The sequence below is a fragment of the Leguminivora glycinivorella genome, chromosome 8 (genome assembly GCF_023078275.1).
Source record: "Leguminivora glycinivorella isolate SPB_JAAS2020 chromosome 8, LegGlyc_1.1, whole genome shotgun sequence".
NCBI lineage: Eukaryota > Metazoa > Arthropoda > Insecta > Lepidoptera > Tortricidae > Leguminivora > Leguminivora glycinivorella.
Window position 1 is genome coordinate 9,091,255 of NC_062978.1, and position 16,349 is coordinate 9,107,603.

The window sequence follows — 16,349 nt, forward strand, 5'->3', positions numbered from 1 at the left end:
GCACTTATTAAACCATTTGGTCTCGCCAAGGAGCCGACGTTGACAATTTCTATATCCGCTTTTAAGGACAAAAGATAACTAGCAAAAGGAAACTAACTACACGAGGTAAAGGGTTACTTTTTGAAACAATTTTGTTCCGCCAATAAACCGACGGAGCCCCGCTATGCGGGCCTCCTATTTCCGCTCTAAGGTAACTAACGAACCTACATGAGGAAAAGGGTTATTTTTAAAACAATTTAGTTCCACCAATGAGTAGACGGAGCCCACTACTCGGGGCTCCTATTTCCGCTCTAAGGAATCAAAGGAAACTAACAACCTACCCGAGGAATAGGGTTACTATATTTTTTTTCTGTGTAATAATAAATATATGTATGTCTGAAATATAATATACTTTAGGAATTTTAGACATTAAATCTATATGCAGAAAAATCAGTAGGGCTTCAAAATATATGCCTAATAATATTTCTGAATAATTATTGTTATACTTTTCAATTTTATACTCATCAACTTTATGACTTTTGAGATTATGATATCCAATATTATGGTTTGTTATTGTTAGAACCATGAAACGTTATTCGTAACAAAAATTATGACTAGTGATGTTTATGACCACAAAATATGTGAATAACAACTTCTGACTAACGAAATTATGAACAATAAGTTTATGGGAAAGAAAGGGATCCCGCCACTGACATGTGTGCTTAGTCCGCCTGCGCGCGCTATGTATCTGCCCATTCCATGAATTTCACATTTTATCTTATTTATATTTTAGCTTTTAGAAGACAAACAAGCGGTGTACACCATTTGAGCGACGACTAACACCAGTACTGGATATTTCACAGAATGACTGATAGGATGCTTGCGAGTATCCATAATAACGCTCGCGCACCAAACATAGAAGGTTTTGAAAGAGATTTCTCAAGGAATTGTATCTAGCATAATGACGAATACATGTATACAGGGTTACGGTGATCGCTTTCCATCAGGCGGACCGTATACCTGTTTGCATATCTTTACGTTTGCTTTTATAAAAAAGGATTATACTATTCTACATACGTTTTTTGCGTTGTACTTTCCTCGCTATAAATAGTGGAGGGGAAAAGTTTCGTGTTACAAACGGGTGCAAATGTATTTTACTTTTCGTGTGTTGAAAAACTCGCCAAGTTCAACTTTGCACCCTTGTATAACAAATAACTATTACTTATTAGCTTTTATCTACGCCCTACTTTTATTTGATTCTATTGATGATTTATATTGCTTAAAATTATCAAAATGGGTAATTATTCGCAGTATCCAATGCCTGGAAAAGGGGTGACACCACCTCCGAACCGAATCAATGTACAATATATTTAATCATGGGATAACGGTAAACAAAAAAATAACATAGTGCAATACATATTAGGTTTCTTTGGGTTTGAAAGTATTATTTTTTTTAAAATCAATAATACATACTAAAACTATATTACATTTACTGTAATTTTGTTCTTTATACTCACTCCCTATCGGCAATAGTTCCGGAGATATGGCCTTTGAAAAAAAAACGAACCACTGTCGACCACTTCACCCTACACACACAACGCGCACAGGCGAGGCGGACGAAGCACAAAGTTCAGTCGCGTACCATCTGAATAGTCTCGTGAGAGAAGAGTGTTTTGGATACAGAATGGAAGGATTAAAGTGTATAAACAAACACGATGTAAAAATTGTTCTTGAATAAATAAACTGAAACTGAAACTATATAAAATTTAACGAAATATAATATTACATTTTCAGGTTCCATTTTTTTTTAACATATTACTTGTTATAAAAATTACAGCCTGTACAATTTGGCACAGTATTTTTAACTAAAAATGAATAATATTTGTGATAAAATTCTATGGTAGGTACCGTATCTTTGATCGTAATAATTATATAATTTTAAAATATTTCGTTATTCTAACGGAAACTACGAACACCTATCTACAAATTTAGATTTTTGTTAGTTGCGGCATACGGTACGTATTATGGTCACGTTATAATATAAAGAATAGTTCAAATTTATTTATATATCACCTTTCCTTGTTACCTATATCATTTCGTGCTATGTGCGCGAAGCCGCGAACTAAAACCTACCTGCAGGGGTTGCAAGGTCAACGACCCCACCCGAGCGCGCGCGCCGGCTCGCAGTAGGTACTGTGGGTACCTAACCAAATCTAACCATGCCTGCGCGCTCGTTTACAAGGCACATGCATTTTAGCTTGTGTGTATTTTATATAAAATAATTATGTATTCATTTTCATATTTATTTATTGCTTTTTTTTACACAGCCAGCACATGTAAACTATACAGGCTTCCTGTATAATATTTGTAATAAAATTCAACGTTTGTATAAACTTTTACATATATATGAAGCTTCAAATAATTTTCATCAGCGAGAAAATACGAAACAATGAATTTTGCCATAAATATTGTAACCGGGAGATATTAAAACCTTTATAATGTAGAAACTAATCGTTTTTGAAAAAAAAAAAACAAAAAGATATCCCACTGCCCGGGCTCGAAACCAGGCCCGCATTGATCAGTGAGAGCCGTAAGCGGTGATGAAACCCACACGGCCAAATTCTACTTGCGACTGACGGGCAAAATTCGCCAATACATGTCACATAGTACATTGTGAAATAATTTGTTTTTGTCCTAACCCATTCGTAATAGTACATTACATCAGAGGCCGGGAAAATGAGGATTTCCGGCCAAGTGGGTATATACCGTAAAGACAATATTTCATTGCATGTTTGAGAAAAGGTGATTTTCCACCGGCAGGGCGTGAATGGGCAGAGCGGGGAATTGAAATCGCCCGGACCCTTTCCACTAAAAATTGCCATTAATAGCCATCGCGAGCCCGCGCGTGCCTGCCGCAGATTGTAGGTTTCATACGATACTCTATACTCTATGTCGAAAGCAATACAGTACATTTTTACACTAATAAATATCTCAATTCAAGTCTCGCACATCTTCAATCCGCGCCTCGCCATGTCTCGTCGCGCTCTGCCGGTAGAATACCACCTTCGAGTTAATTTATACTCTAAATAGAAAGCAATACGGTTAATTTTTACACTAACTAATATTTCAATTCACGTCCCGCACATCCACGTCAATCCACTTCTCTCCACTCTAAGCCACTTTTCGTGGGAAACTAATATCAGAGTTAATTTATACTTTAAGTCGGAAGCAATACAGTTCATTTTTACACTAACAAACATCTCAATTAAAGTCCCGCACATCCAAGTCAATCTTTACTATTTCCACCAAAGATGCGCTGGGCGAGAATTTAAAATTCGCCACACAAATTTCAAATCCCTCCGCTCTGACCAATCACGCTCTCCCGGTGGAAAACCACCTTAACTAGCTTCAAATTGGGTCTTTCCCATTACCGATTTGTAACCACATTTTGGTAACCGGCATCAAAACGGGAAAAAGAATCCCGTGTTGTAACTGGTTACAAAATGGCACTAAATCATTACCGATATACCGATTCGTAGCCATGGTTGGTAACCAGCTTTCAAACGGGAAAAAATATCCCGTTTTGTAACATTTGACTTTGACAGTAACTCTACAATACTCGATGTTTGGTATTAGGTATCTTGTTTAGGCCCACTTGCACCAACCACTTAACTCAGGGTTAGTGGGCTGTCATCTGTCAAATTCCATATAAAATGGTGGGTTAACCCTCCATTTTCGTTGTTGCAAGTGGCCCTGTGAACAAGTGTAATAAAAGTCAAATAAAAACAAACATAATTTATTAAAAGTTTGAACATATAACTACAAAGAATATGATGTCCTGGCTTGATTTATTTGTAGGATCTATTGGAATTACCTAGCATTGTTGGTATACTTTCGGGTTCGGCGGTTTGATGAACTCTCCGATCTTATCGTCGTAGTACTGGTAGGCGCGGAAAGGTTTCAGTTCCCAGGGGGCCTGGTTTTCCATCTCGGTCAGGTTCACTCCGAGGTCCAGGAGCGTTGGCATGTTCGGGTCGATAACGTCGGTGGTGGATTCCTGTTGCAAATTAAATGCTAGTTACAATAAACTGAAATAAATGTCATAAATATTACAAAGAAAAAGTGACTAAGGCCTCCAAGTGTTCAAAGCTGGATTTGAACCAGCGTCCTCCGTTATCGCGATGGATGCCTAAACCACTCGGCCATTCGGACACAAAATTATTTTCTATGAGGATAAATTAATTTGTTCTAAGAATTAACTTCAAATCTGGGTAAATCCATCCTTCCTTATGGTTGATTATCCATACTAATAAATTATGGGAAAGTATGTGTCTGTTTTTGTCCGTCTTTCACGGCCAAACGGAGCGAGGAATTGTCGTGATTTTTTAAGTGGAGATAGTTGAAAAGATGGAGTGTGACATAGGCTACTTGTCTCTTTCTAACTTGAGCGAAGCCGCGCTCAAAAGCTAGTATAAAATAAAATAAACTTTATTATCTGGAAGATAATCAACCTTATAGCAGAATGGATTTACCCGAGTTTGAAGTTAAGCAACACATTTAATGGTAGGTTAGGTTATGGTAAGTTTGTGGTGAAGCGGCGTGTAGCGTCATTTTGTCTACCGCGAAATCGAAATCTGCGTCTGTATCTCGCGAATATAGAGAGATACAACGTTTATACTTTCGCGGTATAGGCCCTTTTGGGTACAGTGCTATTATAAAACAAAAACTTCAGTTCAATAAGCGAGAGGGCACTGAATACCAGAGGAACCAGGTATACTCGAATATTGTACAGTTGTTTTATTAGCTCGCCTTCTCAATGGTCTCCCAGGTGACGTTGCCGTAGGGGTACCCGACAGCAGGTTGATGAGCGCCACCTTGATCCCGAGGACGTGGTAGAAATTCATGTCGAAGCGGCGGCTTCTCGTCTTTACGGCCTTGCCACGACAATGGTCTAGGGCGACCAGCGGGGCGGCGCGCGGCGCGGGAAACGCGCGCGGGCGCTAGCCACGCCAGTCACGCCACGTACTTTTAGAATCGGCGGCAGGGACTAGGAGCGGCCAGGACGTTGTCATATTTAAAAACATGTATTTTACTGTTGAATATGACTCTAAAGTGTATAGAATGTTTTAATTTGTCAATTACGTGTTGTACAAGAAAATATGGACATTTATTTTATGGCTAGTTAACCTCCTGAGTCCTGTGTTTTTCCAACGTTGGTAGTCATAACTGCCGAATGTACTGTACCAAGTACAAACTAAGAATAGTGCTTAAGACCGAGACAAACAATTGTTGATTTTAGGCATTTTTTAAAGTGATATATTTTTTGGTATTTTTTATGGTATGTTTATTGTGTACAGCAACAGTCTAACGAGAAAATTATTGAAAATATTTTGTACTTTTGTGAGTACATTAGGCCTATACAAAGTATAATGAAAACAACATAAAAGTTTGAAAATTTTATATTAGTATCAAAAATAAATCACATTTTTCCTCTAAGCAACATTTAAGTAAAAAACATTATTGAATTACACTATATACAGTCTTCTTCTCTTGAAACAATTAAACAATTATAGAAGTCTTCTATCAACTCTTAATAAAACAGTAACAATGTATAAAAATTACACAATTAAAAACAGTAAAAATGTATCAAAATTACGAACATACTTATATATTACCATTTGAATTATCTAAGTTGCGATATCTGTTGTTCATTGAAGGCTGAAAAAAAAACATTTGTATTATAGACCTAACGTACAACCACAAGAATAAATTCTAAACAGTTATTTGTGTAACAAACGCCTAACGTACGACGTCAAGTACAAATTATTTTGACTGATCATAAACCAACTTAAGCATACAGTTTTCGTTAAAATTTTGTTTAATGTACAATATTCACAATTTGTATATACTAATTAATATAAAAAACAAAAGAAATAACAAGTGATTACTTTAATATAAACAGATTAACTTACCTCGTGCCGCCCGGCGACCCGACCGTGTGGCCATCTTGCGAAAAAGTGACACTGACAGTTGACAGTTACCTGGGCAACATGGCGGAATCGACCATAGAGTAGAGAAACAGAATGTCTGTGTCAGTGTTGCCGTTGTAAAAAAACTACCCGGTAAATGGGGAAACAAAAGTTTGTACTTTGGTAAGTACATTAGGCCTTTACTTCATATATGTCATTGAAATGTCAGGCCTTTACTGCTATCCTTAATTTGTACTTGTACAAGTACGTGGGGACTCAGGAGGTTAAATGATACTTAATGTAAATACGAATAAATACCATACAAAAATATGTTTGATAGCATTACATACTACATACGCGAAAGTACATTTCAATTTTAGTAAAAAACGTTTCGGTTTCAAGACGCTCATAATAAATACAAAATTTTTGTTTCACGCGGAATCGCTAGAGCCACCTAGCCGCCTAGGCCGGTCGCGCCGCTGTGATGTCGTGGCGGTGCCCGCTACAGTTTGCGCGCCGCTCCCGCGGGTAGGCCCGTAAAACCCGCGCGCGATTTCAAACAGCGGCAAGAGTCGTGGCATGCCTCGCGCGCGATGCGTTGTTGTTTTTGTGACTTACCGCTATAGTAATGGGCGTCATCCATATATTACGTCACAGTGTAAGGGGGGGGAGGGGGTCATACTAAATGTGACAATCCCTGTTAAAGGGATACAAAAAAGCGTGACATAGGGGGGGGGGGGGGGGGGGTCCAAAAACCTGAAATTTAGTGTGACGTAATATGTGGATGATCCCAGTACCTAGTAGTAGGTGCGTTTGTTCTAGAACATGGTTTATTCGCTCACCTTCTCAATCGCCTCCCAGGTGACGTTGCCGAAGGGGTACCCGGGCGACAGCAGGTTGATGAGCGCCACCTTGACGCCGAGCACGGGGTCGAACTTCATGTCGAGGCGGCGGTAGCCCCACTTCTCGTCTTTACGCATCAGCCCGTAGAACCAGTCCACGAGGTCCGATAGCCGGTAGCGTTTTGGTCTGAAACAGTTTAAAAAATGTAATCGATGCTTTTAAAAAGTTATCGCATCATGTCATATTATAAGAAACTATCTTTCATATTCCTTTCAGCTTGTTTGGCTTAAATTATTTATAGGAATATGGCATATTCCTGATTTACACAATTCTTCAACTGAAATGTCGTAGTCATTCAACACTTTCAAAAAATCTGCCTAAGAAAAATAAACGTTGTAATAAGGTGGTAACTTCCACCTCTATCACAGCTGTTAGTTTGAGGCCTGAGTGGAAACGGATCGTTCGGCGGGCGAGCGTGTGTAGACTCAATGCAGCGTCGACTCAGGACTTAGTGTCCTAATAAAGATTAACATTTATAGATTCGCATCAATGGAAAAAATCATTTCACTCATCCGACCGCCTGGTAGTTCTGGCAACGCGTGTCAAGATCCGACTCAAGTATTCGTGGGTTGCGCCACTGGTATTACTGGCGCCTTCACCGGCTGTGGACCAGCGCGGTACAGCGCCAGGAACAAGCCATGTAGGACAGGAGTCAGTCGCTCACCCGACGGCCTGGTAGTTCTGGCAACGTGTGTCAAGGTCCGACACGAGTATTCGTGGGTTGCGCCACTGGTATTACTGGCGCCTTCACCTGCTGTGGACCAGCGCGGTATAGCGTCAGGAACAAGCCATGTAGGACAGGAGTCAGTCGCTCACCCGACGGCCTGGTAGTTCTGGCAACGCGTATCAATGTCCGACACGAGTATTCGTGGTTTGCCCACTGGTATATATTACTAGCGCCTTCACCGGCTGTGGACCAGCGAGGTACAGCGCCAGGAACAAGCCATCTATAACAGGAGTCAGTCGCTCACCCGACGGCCTGGTAGACCTGACAGCGCGTGTCGGGATCGCGCGCCGCGTTGACGATGCCCTGCGCCACGTCCGACACGAACACTGGCGCCTTCACTGTCTCCGTTCCCGCGCGGTACAGTGTCAGGAAGGTGCCGTGGATGCGCCATGGGCCCGCGAAGTACCTGCGACCGACTTACGTTAAACAAGAAAGAAAATTGTATTCCTAAGTACGATTTTATCATAATTTCTGTAAGAATTGAAGTTTATTGCACTAGAAGCATCATTGAATGTAAGTCCGCCATTTTAAATATTTAAGGGCCAGTCGCATCAACCACATTAATTGTCAGACACATCATCGTCATGCAGCAGATGTCTATGAAACTTCCCATACAATAAAATTTAACGAACGCTTTAACGGAGACAGACGGTTTGGTGCAACCGACCCTAAGTAGAAATGTAAGCCTTATGAATCTTACGATATAGTATTTTATGTAACAGGCGTTTAATTTTTCGTGAAATTCACACTGATTTCTGTATTCTGCACTGCCAGCGCAGCTTCCCAAAGCCATCTCCCACCGGCTTACGACGCACGCGCGCAGTAACAATGCGTTGACACGGTTACAGAGCCAAAAATGCGTTCTCAATTTTGCGCGGGAAGCCGGCTGGCGCTGGCTCTGGGAATAGACTTTTATGTAGGGTTTTAAAAATCTATACACGACCCTGTAAATGACGAATAACAGTTCGGGAGTAGAAAAAATAAATAAACGGAGTATGTGAAAATAAGTTACCTAATGAACCTATCCTCGGAGCCGTAGATGTCGGAGGCGCGGAGGATGGTGGCGGTGGGGAACTCCTCGCGCACGGCGCACTCGCCCAGGAACTTGGTGACCTTGTACATGGACGGCTTGCGGAGCACCAGCGGCTTCGGGTTCTCCGCCGCGTTCAGGTACGACAGGTGGATGAAGCGCTCCACGCCTGTCTCGCGGCAGATTCTGGAATATAAAAATTGTATTTTTGGAATAAGATTTTATCGCAGTCTTCGTGTAAGGCCTGAGTGGGCGCTCGGAGCGTTCGGTTCGGCAGAACGAGGCATCCATTCTATGCAGCGTCAACTCAGGACACTTGTATGAGCTTCAATTGTTTGACATGCACGCCGCACGCCCCGCCCCGCTGTAAGCCCAATCAGCATTTCTTATTTTTTTGCCATTTTTTTTATTTTGATTTTTTTAGGGAATTTTAGGCCAATTGTCGTCAGAATCACGAGTACTTTCAATCTCACCGGGAGACAAAAAGTGTCCCAGATTTCCATACATTTTTGTTACTTTCCTCTTTTGTTACCCCATACAACATGTACGGAAAATGGTAACAAAACAAGAAAAAATCGTATGGGATCATTTCTAACTACTATGATTGAAAAAGCTAGTGAATCTGAGTAGAAATAGCATTTTTTTTTCAAAAATATCACAGTCATTTCATAAAAATGGCGAAATAAAAAACGCTCCAATATGACTCCGGCCTTACACTTCTTCCTCGGAGCCTCATTGCTGAGGATCGCACATGGTCGCTTTTCCACAGCGTGTGGACATGCGCCATGTGTGGTGCGCGCTACATGCCGCCTCCAGCCACCCTCTTACAGCATCCGGCCATCTCATGGGTGCGTTACCCTGAGTATTACGCTTGCCATCGCTCAGTAGGTATAGCTTTTTATAAAGGCTACGAATACTTACAGAGCCAATTCTAAAAACGATCCGATTGTGATCCATTGGCTGTGGATGTATATAAGCAAAGACATATATAAGTCCGTATAGACAGATAAAGTCTAAGAAAAAAACGTACCTCAGTACCATACTGGCATACCTAGATGGCATTACACCTTTGGGGTACACTCAGCTAGATGGTGCTAACTGCTAATATTAATATTTGATATTTTAACACATATCAAGCTAAGAATATGGGCCAAATTGTCAAAACTGAGGTTCAAAAGTTTTAAGCCTGTGTCAAGAGATGGCAGTCTATGCACTGTGATTACACATTTTACTTCGACCTCTTTGTATATGTCACATAGAGGCGAAAAGAGATTTAATTTGTATGGAAATGCGGTTTCGAGGCGGTCGTTTACTATCGTCATAAGTCATAAAAGCATTAGATAGGTAATATTGTAATGAACCTACAAATAGAAATCTAACGTCAGTCGTAATCGTAAGGGGCAATGTCGATTAATATTATTTAGTCGTCTCCAGCTACACTAGGAGAACGGTACGTAGGTACAGTCAACCAATTGGAACCCTAGGCCACTGTAAAACTGTCGTAGTGATGTTATAAATCAGATTGTAAGAAATCTCTTACTGCTTGTCATTTTAACATGGTTGTAGAGTGGCCTATTTTTATTTATTTACAGTTGAAGAAAAATTTAACAGACAAAATAACAAAATCTATGCAAAAAGCTCGAAGGACATCCCGGCTAACGTGCGAAACGTCCAACGTGCCCATCACCCTGCTAGCGTCATGGTGTGGTGGGGCGTTTCGTATGAAGGTGTTACTCCACTACATTTCTGTCAACAGGGGGTCAAAGTCAAGGCACAAAATTATCTGAATGACATACTAGAGAAAGTTGTAAAACCCTTATCTACCACCTTATTCACTGGAAAAGACTGGATTTTCCAACAAGATTATGCCCCGTTTCATAAAGCGAAATCTACCCAGAAGTGGCTAAAAGACAATTTACTAGGCTTGTGTCGTTCACGAACTATGAACTGTTAGGAATAAAATCCCATCAATGACCGAAATGAACTGAATCTTTCCGTGCTCTGAGAATCGGTCTTTGCTCATTTAGTTCAGTACAGGATCGGCGAACACGAGCGGTTTGGATCGAGAACGAATGTGTGACTGCGCCGACCGAGAGTGAGAGCAGAGCAACAAAAAAAGTCAAGTTTTCATATTAAACTTCGGTTACTTACAACCTTTCGGCCCGGAATGTTACTATCTGTAGACTATTCGTATCATTTTGACACTACTCGGTCCCATTCGTTCTGATCTTTCCGACCGCAACGGTCGCTGGTCTGGCTGAACTAAATGAGCAAAAGACCTAAAAGAGCGAACTAGTTCGTGGGAGCGACTGAACGAGATCGGAGCGCTCCGATCAACGAACGAAACGGCACAAGCCTACAATTTACCCAGCTTTATTAGGACTGACGAATGGCCTTTGTCAAGCCCCGATTTAAACCCGTTGGATTATGCTTTGTGGACAGAGTTGGAGCTAAGAGCATGCCGAAAAACACATCCGAACCTTCAGTCCCTAAAACGCACTCTAGTGAGAGAATCGAAACGAATCCCCATAGGAAAGGTGCATGCCGCTATTGACGTATTTATTAATTATTTATTGTATATCGATAGTCCTTAATGTTTGACATATTACAATAAATTGTTTCAGTTTTTATAGTGTCAGTTTTTTTCTCATCTCAAAACTTATGAACACACAAGGTAATTAAATAAAAAGTGTCAAGCTTACCTTGCCAAACGGCGAACACCATCTACATGCACATCCTTAAATTTGAAGTTTTTAGTTTCATAGTCTCGGCCCACTAAGTTGATAACAACATTGGAATGACGCACTGCCTTAGCAATGGACTCTTCATCGCGAATGTCAAAGGGGGTGAACAGCACTTGTCCCAGGTCACCAGCAACTTTGAGACGTTGAGCATCATAGAAATCGCTGCGATAGGGTAGGATCATCTGAAATTACAAAAATTAAGACTGAGCTAGAATCAATTATTACATACATATACACTATGTAACATAATTGCCGAAGATAAATCCTACGGCTTATACATTACCTTCTATAGTACCTTTAATTTTCATGGTGTTTATTTTAAAAAAAGGAAGTGGTATTCGTAACCGCTATTCGATACCAGTTATGCTCTTAAATGGATCACCAGCATTAATGTTACATCCTGTATGTGATTTTTTTGATTTAATTTTGTGCAAATTTACATTGAAATTTTCTTAAAATGTATTTGAGGTTGTGAAAACACAAATGCTTCTTTTTAACCCCCGACGCAAAAACGACGTGGTATTATAAGTTTGACGTGTCTGTCTGTGTGTGTGTCTGTCTGTGGCATCATAGCTCCCAAATGGATGAACCGATTTAGATTTCGTTTTTTTTTTGTCTGAAAGCTGAGTTACTTGGGAGTGTTCTTAGCCATGTTTCATGAAAATGTCTACTACTATGTTGCGGTCGGGGGTTTTTTTTTAATTTGAATTTTGTGGTTAGGTTATTACTTTTTTTTTTAATTTTTAGCTTCATGCTTTCACTCGTAGAAATAGTCTTTAGTCTTAAAGAGACAGTACATATTATAGTCCACAGACCATACACACCCATGCCAAAAATTTTTATGTATGAAAATGAAACATAAAAATTGAGGATCCAGAAGCAGAAAATGAATAATTTGAATTAATTACTGTAATATACAATAATTAGTGTCCACTTCTTGTCCAGAAATCATATCCATCTTTTTAATATAATTTAAGAGAATCATGCCTCTGATTAAGCAATAACATTAACTAATGTTTTTAATGATTTGTGATTCTTTAGTTTTAAGAGTACCTGTGTGCCAATTTTTCCTAATTTATTGACGACATAGCGACCCACAAAACCCGTGCAGCCGAAGACGGTAGCGACGATGCCATTGAAGCTGCTGCGGCCGCCTGTGCCGCGCTTGTACGCCGCAAGGTTAGGCCTCCCGTCCGTACTGTACGCCGATGCCTTGATGTAAACAACACTCAGGGACCCGCTTTTGGCTGAAAATGTTAAATTAACATCGACAGTCAGTAAACAAAGCTAGCAAATATTACTTGTTTATTGTATGTTCCCATTGATTACATCCATCAAAAAGCAGGAATTATGTAAGAGTTCAGTAGCTTGTTTTGATGGTTTTAAAATATATGAAATCAACTTACGTATGAGTTTATTTGCAAAGTGGCCTGTTAAAGCTACAGAAGCCATTTTAAGGCCAAAATTTGTTAATTAAATACTAATTTCGTCGATTTTCATAAAAAGCAGCCCCTCTCTTCAAATGTCAACCTCAATGACAGCTGTTGTAAAATCGTTCGAGGTTAATTTTTAATCGCTAGAAGCAAAGAGAATATAATCACTAAGTAGAAGTATCGATGGATGATGTTTGGTTTTGATACTTTTGATTTGCTGCACTATTGCTCTTCTTCTTCCTCCTACCCTTATCCCACGTTATGTGGGGTCGGTACAACACGTCTTCCTCTTCCATTCTCCTCTATCTTTCGTCATTTCAACACTCACATCTTTCTTCCTCATATCCTCTTTCACACAATCCATCCAGCGTTGTTTGGGTTTACCCCTCCCTCTCCATCCATCAACCTTCATCTCCAACATTCTTTTGCCTATATGACATTCATCCCTCCTCATTACATGACCGAACCACGCCAACCTGCCACTCCTCATCTTTTCCGTTATAGGCGCAACTTTCAGACTTCCCCTAATATACTCATTCCTGATCCGATCCATTCTGGTCACTCCACACATCCATCTCAACATTTTCATTTCCGCTACGTGCACTCTCCTTTCATCCTCCACCTTTGTCGCCCAGCATTCAGATCCATACAATACAACAGGCCTCACAATCGTCTTGTACAGCGCCGGCCCGTGCACTCGATCAGGGTAGAGCGAGTTTGAGTTTCGGCGCCCTTGGAAAGAAGTTTCACTACGCAGGAAAAAAAATCGCGAGCGCAGCGAGCGCGAAAATTTTTTCATAGTAATGCCGTAATTTGAAGATTAAGGCTTCCCACAGACAGTCTTAAAAATTCATAATCTTAAAAAAAACTTGTATTCTGAAGATTAACGCAATACAGAATTTATGGATTTCATCATACAGAGTGCGAAAGGGACAAATGGTTGAACTTTCGTAGTCGCACCCTAGTATAGTTACGTGTGAAATAACAAGCAAAATGGTGCACTATAGTGGCCAAGTCAGGAAAGCAGATTCGGAATTTAAGTAAAAGAGAAGATAATTATAAATAGTAAGCGCGAGTGAAGCGAGCGCGATTTTTTTTCCTATTGACTCAATTAATTATTCCCTTTTATCGTGTGCAGAGCTGCGGTCCTTGATATATTTTGGGGTACAACTAGGGAACAAATCAAATTATTTTATTGAATATTTTTGATTTGTTCTTTTTTCAAGCAGTCACACTACTATATGTAGGAGGTGCGGTCCAAATGTCTCCGGCCCGACAAATATGGCGGAAGAGTTTAAAAAAAGTATGGAATTCATTGTGTTCGTCATTTATTCCACTTTTTTGGTGTATAGTTTCTTTAGATGTCTGTTGGCTATAGGTTTTTTTACGGTGTTTAGTGCTAGGTTAGTGCCCAAACTTTTATCGTGCTTACAGCGAGATGAGTGAAAAACCGTGAGTTCATGAAACTTGAGACCAGCATAGACACCGCGTAGCGAGTTTTTTGAATGCAATTGCTACTGTAGATGAAACCATGGTTATGTAAGACGATACTCTGTACAAAAGAAAATTAATGGAGTGACAACGTCATGGTGAAAAGGCGCCTAGAACAACCTCTGTCACAAAATGCACGAAAAAAGATAAAGGCTACGGTATTCTAGGGTTGTCACGAAATTCTAACGATTTACATAAAAGAAGGGTAGACTACGGTAAATAGCAGATGCTACGCAATATTTTTTGTCCAATTACGATAGCAGATTATGCAGAATAGTCTTTAAAAACTTAGCAGAGGCACAAGGGCATCTCCGCGACAATTTCCCCGTTCACGCTGCTTCATTTTACAAGGTTGCTATGACGAAATGTGTTTTCAAAAATATTCGGCACCTACCTTATATTCGAGACGTGACCCCAAGTGATTATTATTTGTTCTAAAAACTTAAGGTAGACTGAAGTAGAAAAAAAAAAATCTTCGTTTGACGAAGTGACCCGAGCGGTTTAAGGCGATTTTGAGGACAAAAATCTTTATTATTTTTATTAGGTGATGGAGAAGCTTATAAAGAGATTTGAAAAGTGCGTTGTGACAGAGGAAGACTATATTAAAAAATAAAAATAAAATTGTAAAGATTGTGAGCCCTTTCTTTGTTAGGCCGGAAACTTTTGGACCGCACCTCGTATACGAATTATAAATTGAAATGTGGTGCAACTTTTCACTTAATCTGATTACAAATCTACATTTTCAATAGGTGGATTCATTTCCGACTCCTCTCGCCATTTTGTGATATGTGCGCGCCCACGCAACGTATAATTTTTTGTATGGATTTTTCCAGTCTCGATTTTGGCGCCCCCTTACCATTTGGCGCCTAGAGCGGCCGCTCCACTCGCTCTACCCTTAATCCGGCCCTGGTTCTACTGATTTTCAGTCCCACACTTTCCAGTCTTTCTTGCCATTTTCCCAGTCTGCTCTGGATCTCAAGTGCATTTTCCCCAACAAGAACAATGTCATCGGCGAACACTACGTTTTTGACGTGATAACGTCTAATAACTCGTTACTACGGGCAGCATGCACGAAAAAGATGACGTCATTGTCCCGTTTTCCAATATAGCTTAAGCGCCATCTATTGGCGCGCGTTGGAACTAAGCGGCTGATCGATGCGCTCGGTATAGACCCCTATAGACATCTATTACAAGACGACTCGCGGTGGCCAGCCTTCCTAGTATTTGCACTGATATAAGCGCGGGCACTCGCCGTGCCCGATCAGTATCGACCAAGTAACAGACCCGAAAGCAGCGCGTGTTTTTCGTACAAAAAAATTGGAAAAGGGTATTTTGATGCCTTAAAGATGTCCACCTGTAGTGTGAAATGGTGTGGAAAGGTAACAAGAAGCTCAAATTTAAAAACAGACGGCATTACATTCCACAAATAAGTCATATTTATAATTTATTCAGAGCCGGCATAGGTCAACTTACATTGGCCACTTACGCGTCAGTAGAGGGACAGTCATACTTCTGTCCCTTTTCATCTGGCGCGACTGCCCGCCGTCCTTGAAACGGCCAATCACAGCGCGCTTAACACATTCCCCGCCCGCTCCTCGCACCCCAAACACTGGTGACTCGTATCGCGAACCAAATATACAAGACTGCCACTCTATAGGAGGTTCTCTGTGTGAGTAAAGCACCACAGCTGCGACAGATGGCGCGCCCGTGTTTATTATTTTTGAGTGTTTGTAATTTAAAATCATGAAAGATTGCATTAAAATAAGCATCTTTTATAGAATGAAGTTGTTTGAAAAACCTACTTATTTAGGAGTTAGAGCAGTACGAAGTTGCGAATTTTCCCATAGTATTTACTAAGGCGCCAGAGACTTAATAAATTTACGATGATTTTTTTTACCAATATAACGTATGTTAATATTGATAAATCATATAGAACACTGATTTAAACTTTCACGATTATTACACATAATTATTTTTAAAAACCGGGACTTAATCGCGTATAACTACATATTAAACTGACCTCCAACGTTTCAAGGACGGCGTTGTCCCCGTGGTCGTGGTGGTCGTGGTCTT

General features: G+C 40.4%; 1 protein-coding gene across 1 annotated transcript; it reads right to left on the bottom strand.

The window, feature by feature from the left end:
* Positions 1-3,761: 3,761 nt before the first annotated feature.
* Positions 3,762-12,911, bottom strand: LOC125229201 (NADH dehydrogenase [ubiquinone] 1 alpha subcomplex subunit 9, mitochondrial). The gene is made up of 7 exons (XM_048133995.1): positions 12,759-12,911; positions 12,406-12,599; positions 11,311-11,534; positions 8,591-8,794; positions 7,823-7,984; positions 6,791-6,977; positions 3,762-4,036 (listed from the first exon to the last, which is right to left on the bottom strand). The coding sequence occupies exons 1-7, from the start codon at positions 12,802-12,804 to the stop codon at positions 3,854-3,856; spliced, it is 1,200 nt and encodes a 399-aa protein (XP_047989952.1). The 5' UTR covers positions 12,805-12,911; the 3' UTR covers positions 3,762-3,853.
* Between the last annotated feature and the right edge of the window lie 3,438 nt (positions 12,912-16,349).

What these genes read in the sequence shown, in the direction of transcription:
- LOC125229201 (XM_048133995.1), bottom strand. Translation starts at nt 12,804, where the DNA reads ATGGCTTCTGTAGCTTTAACAGGCCACTTTGCAAATAAACTCATAC. An exon ending in CTTTGCAAATAAACTCATAC is followed by an intron (nt 12,600 to 12,758) that starts GTAAGTTGATTT and finishes TAACATTTTCAG; the next exon opens with CCAAAAGCGGGTCCCTGAGT. An exon ending in TCCGAGGATAGGTTCATTAG is followed by an intron (nt 7,985 to 8,590) that starts GTAACTTATTTT and finishes AGTCGGTCGCAG; the next exon opens with GTACTTCGCGGGCCCATGGC.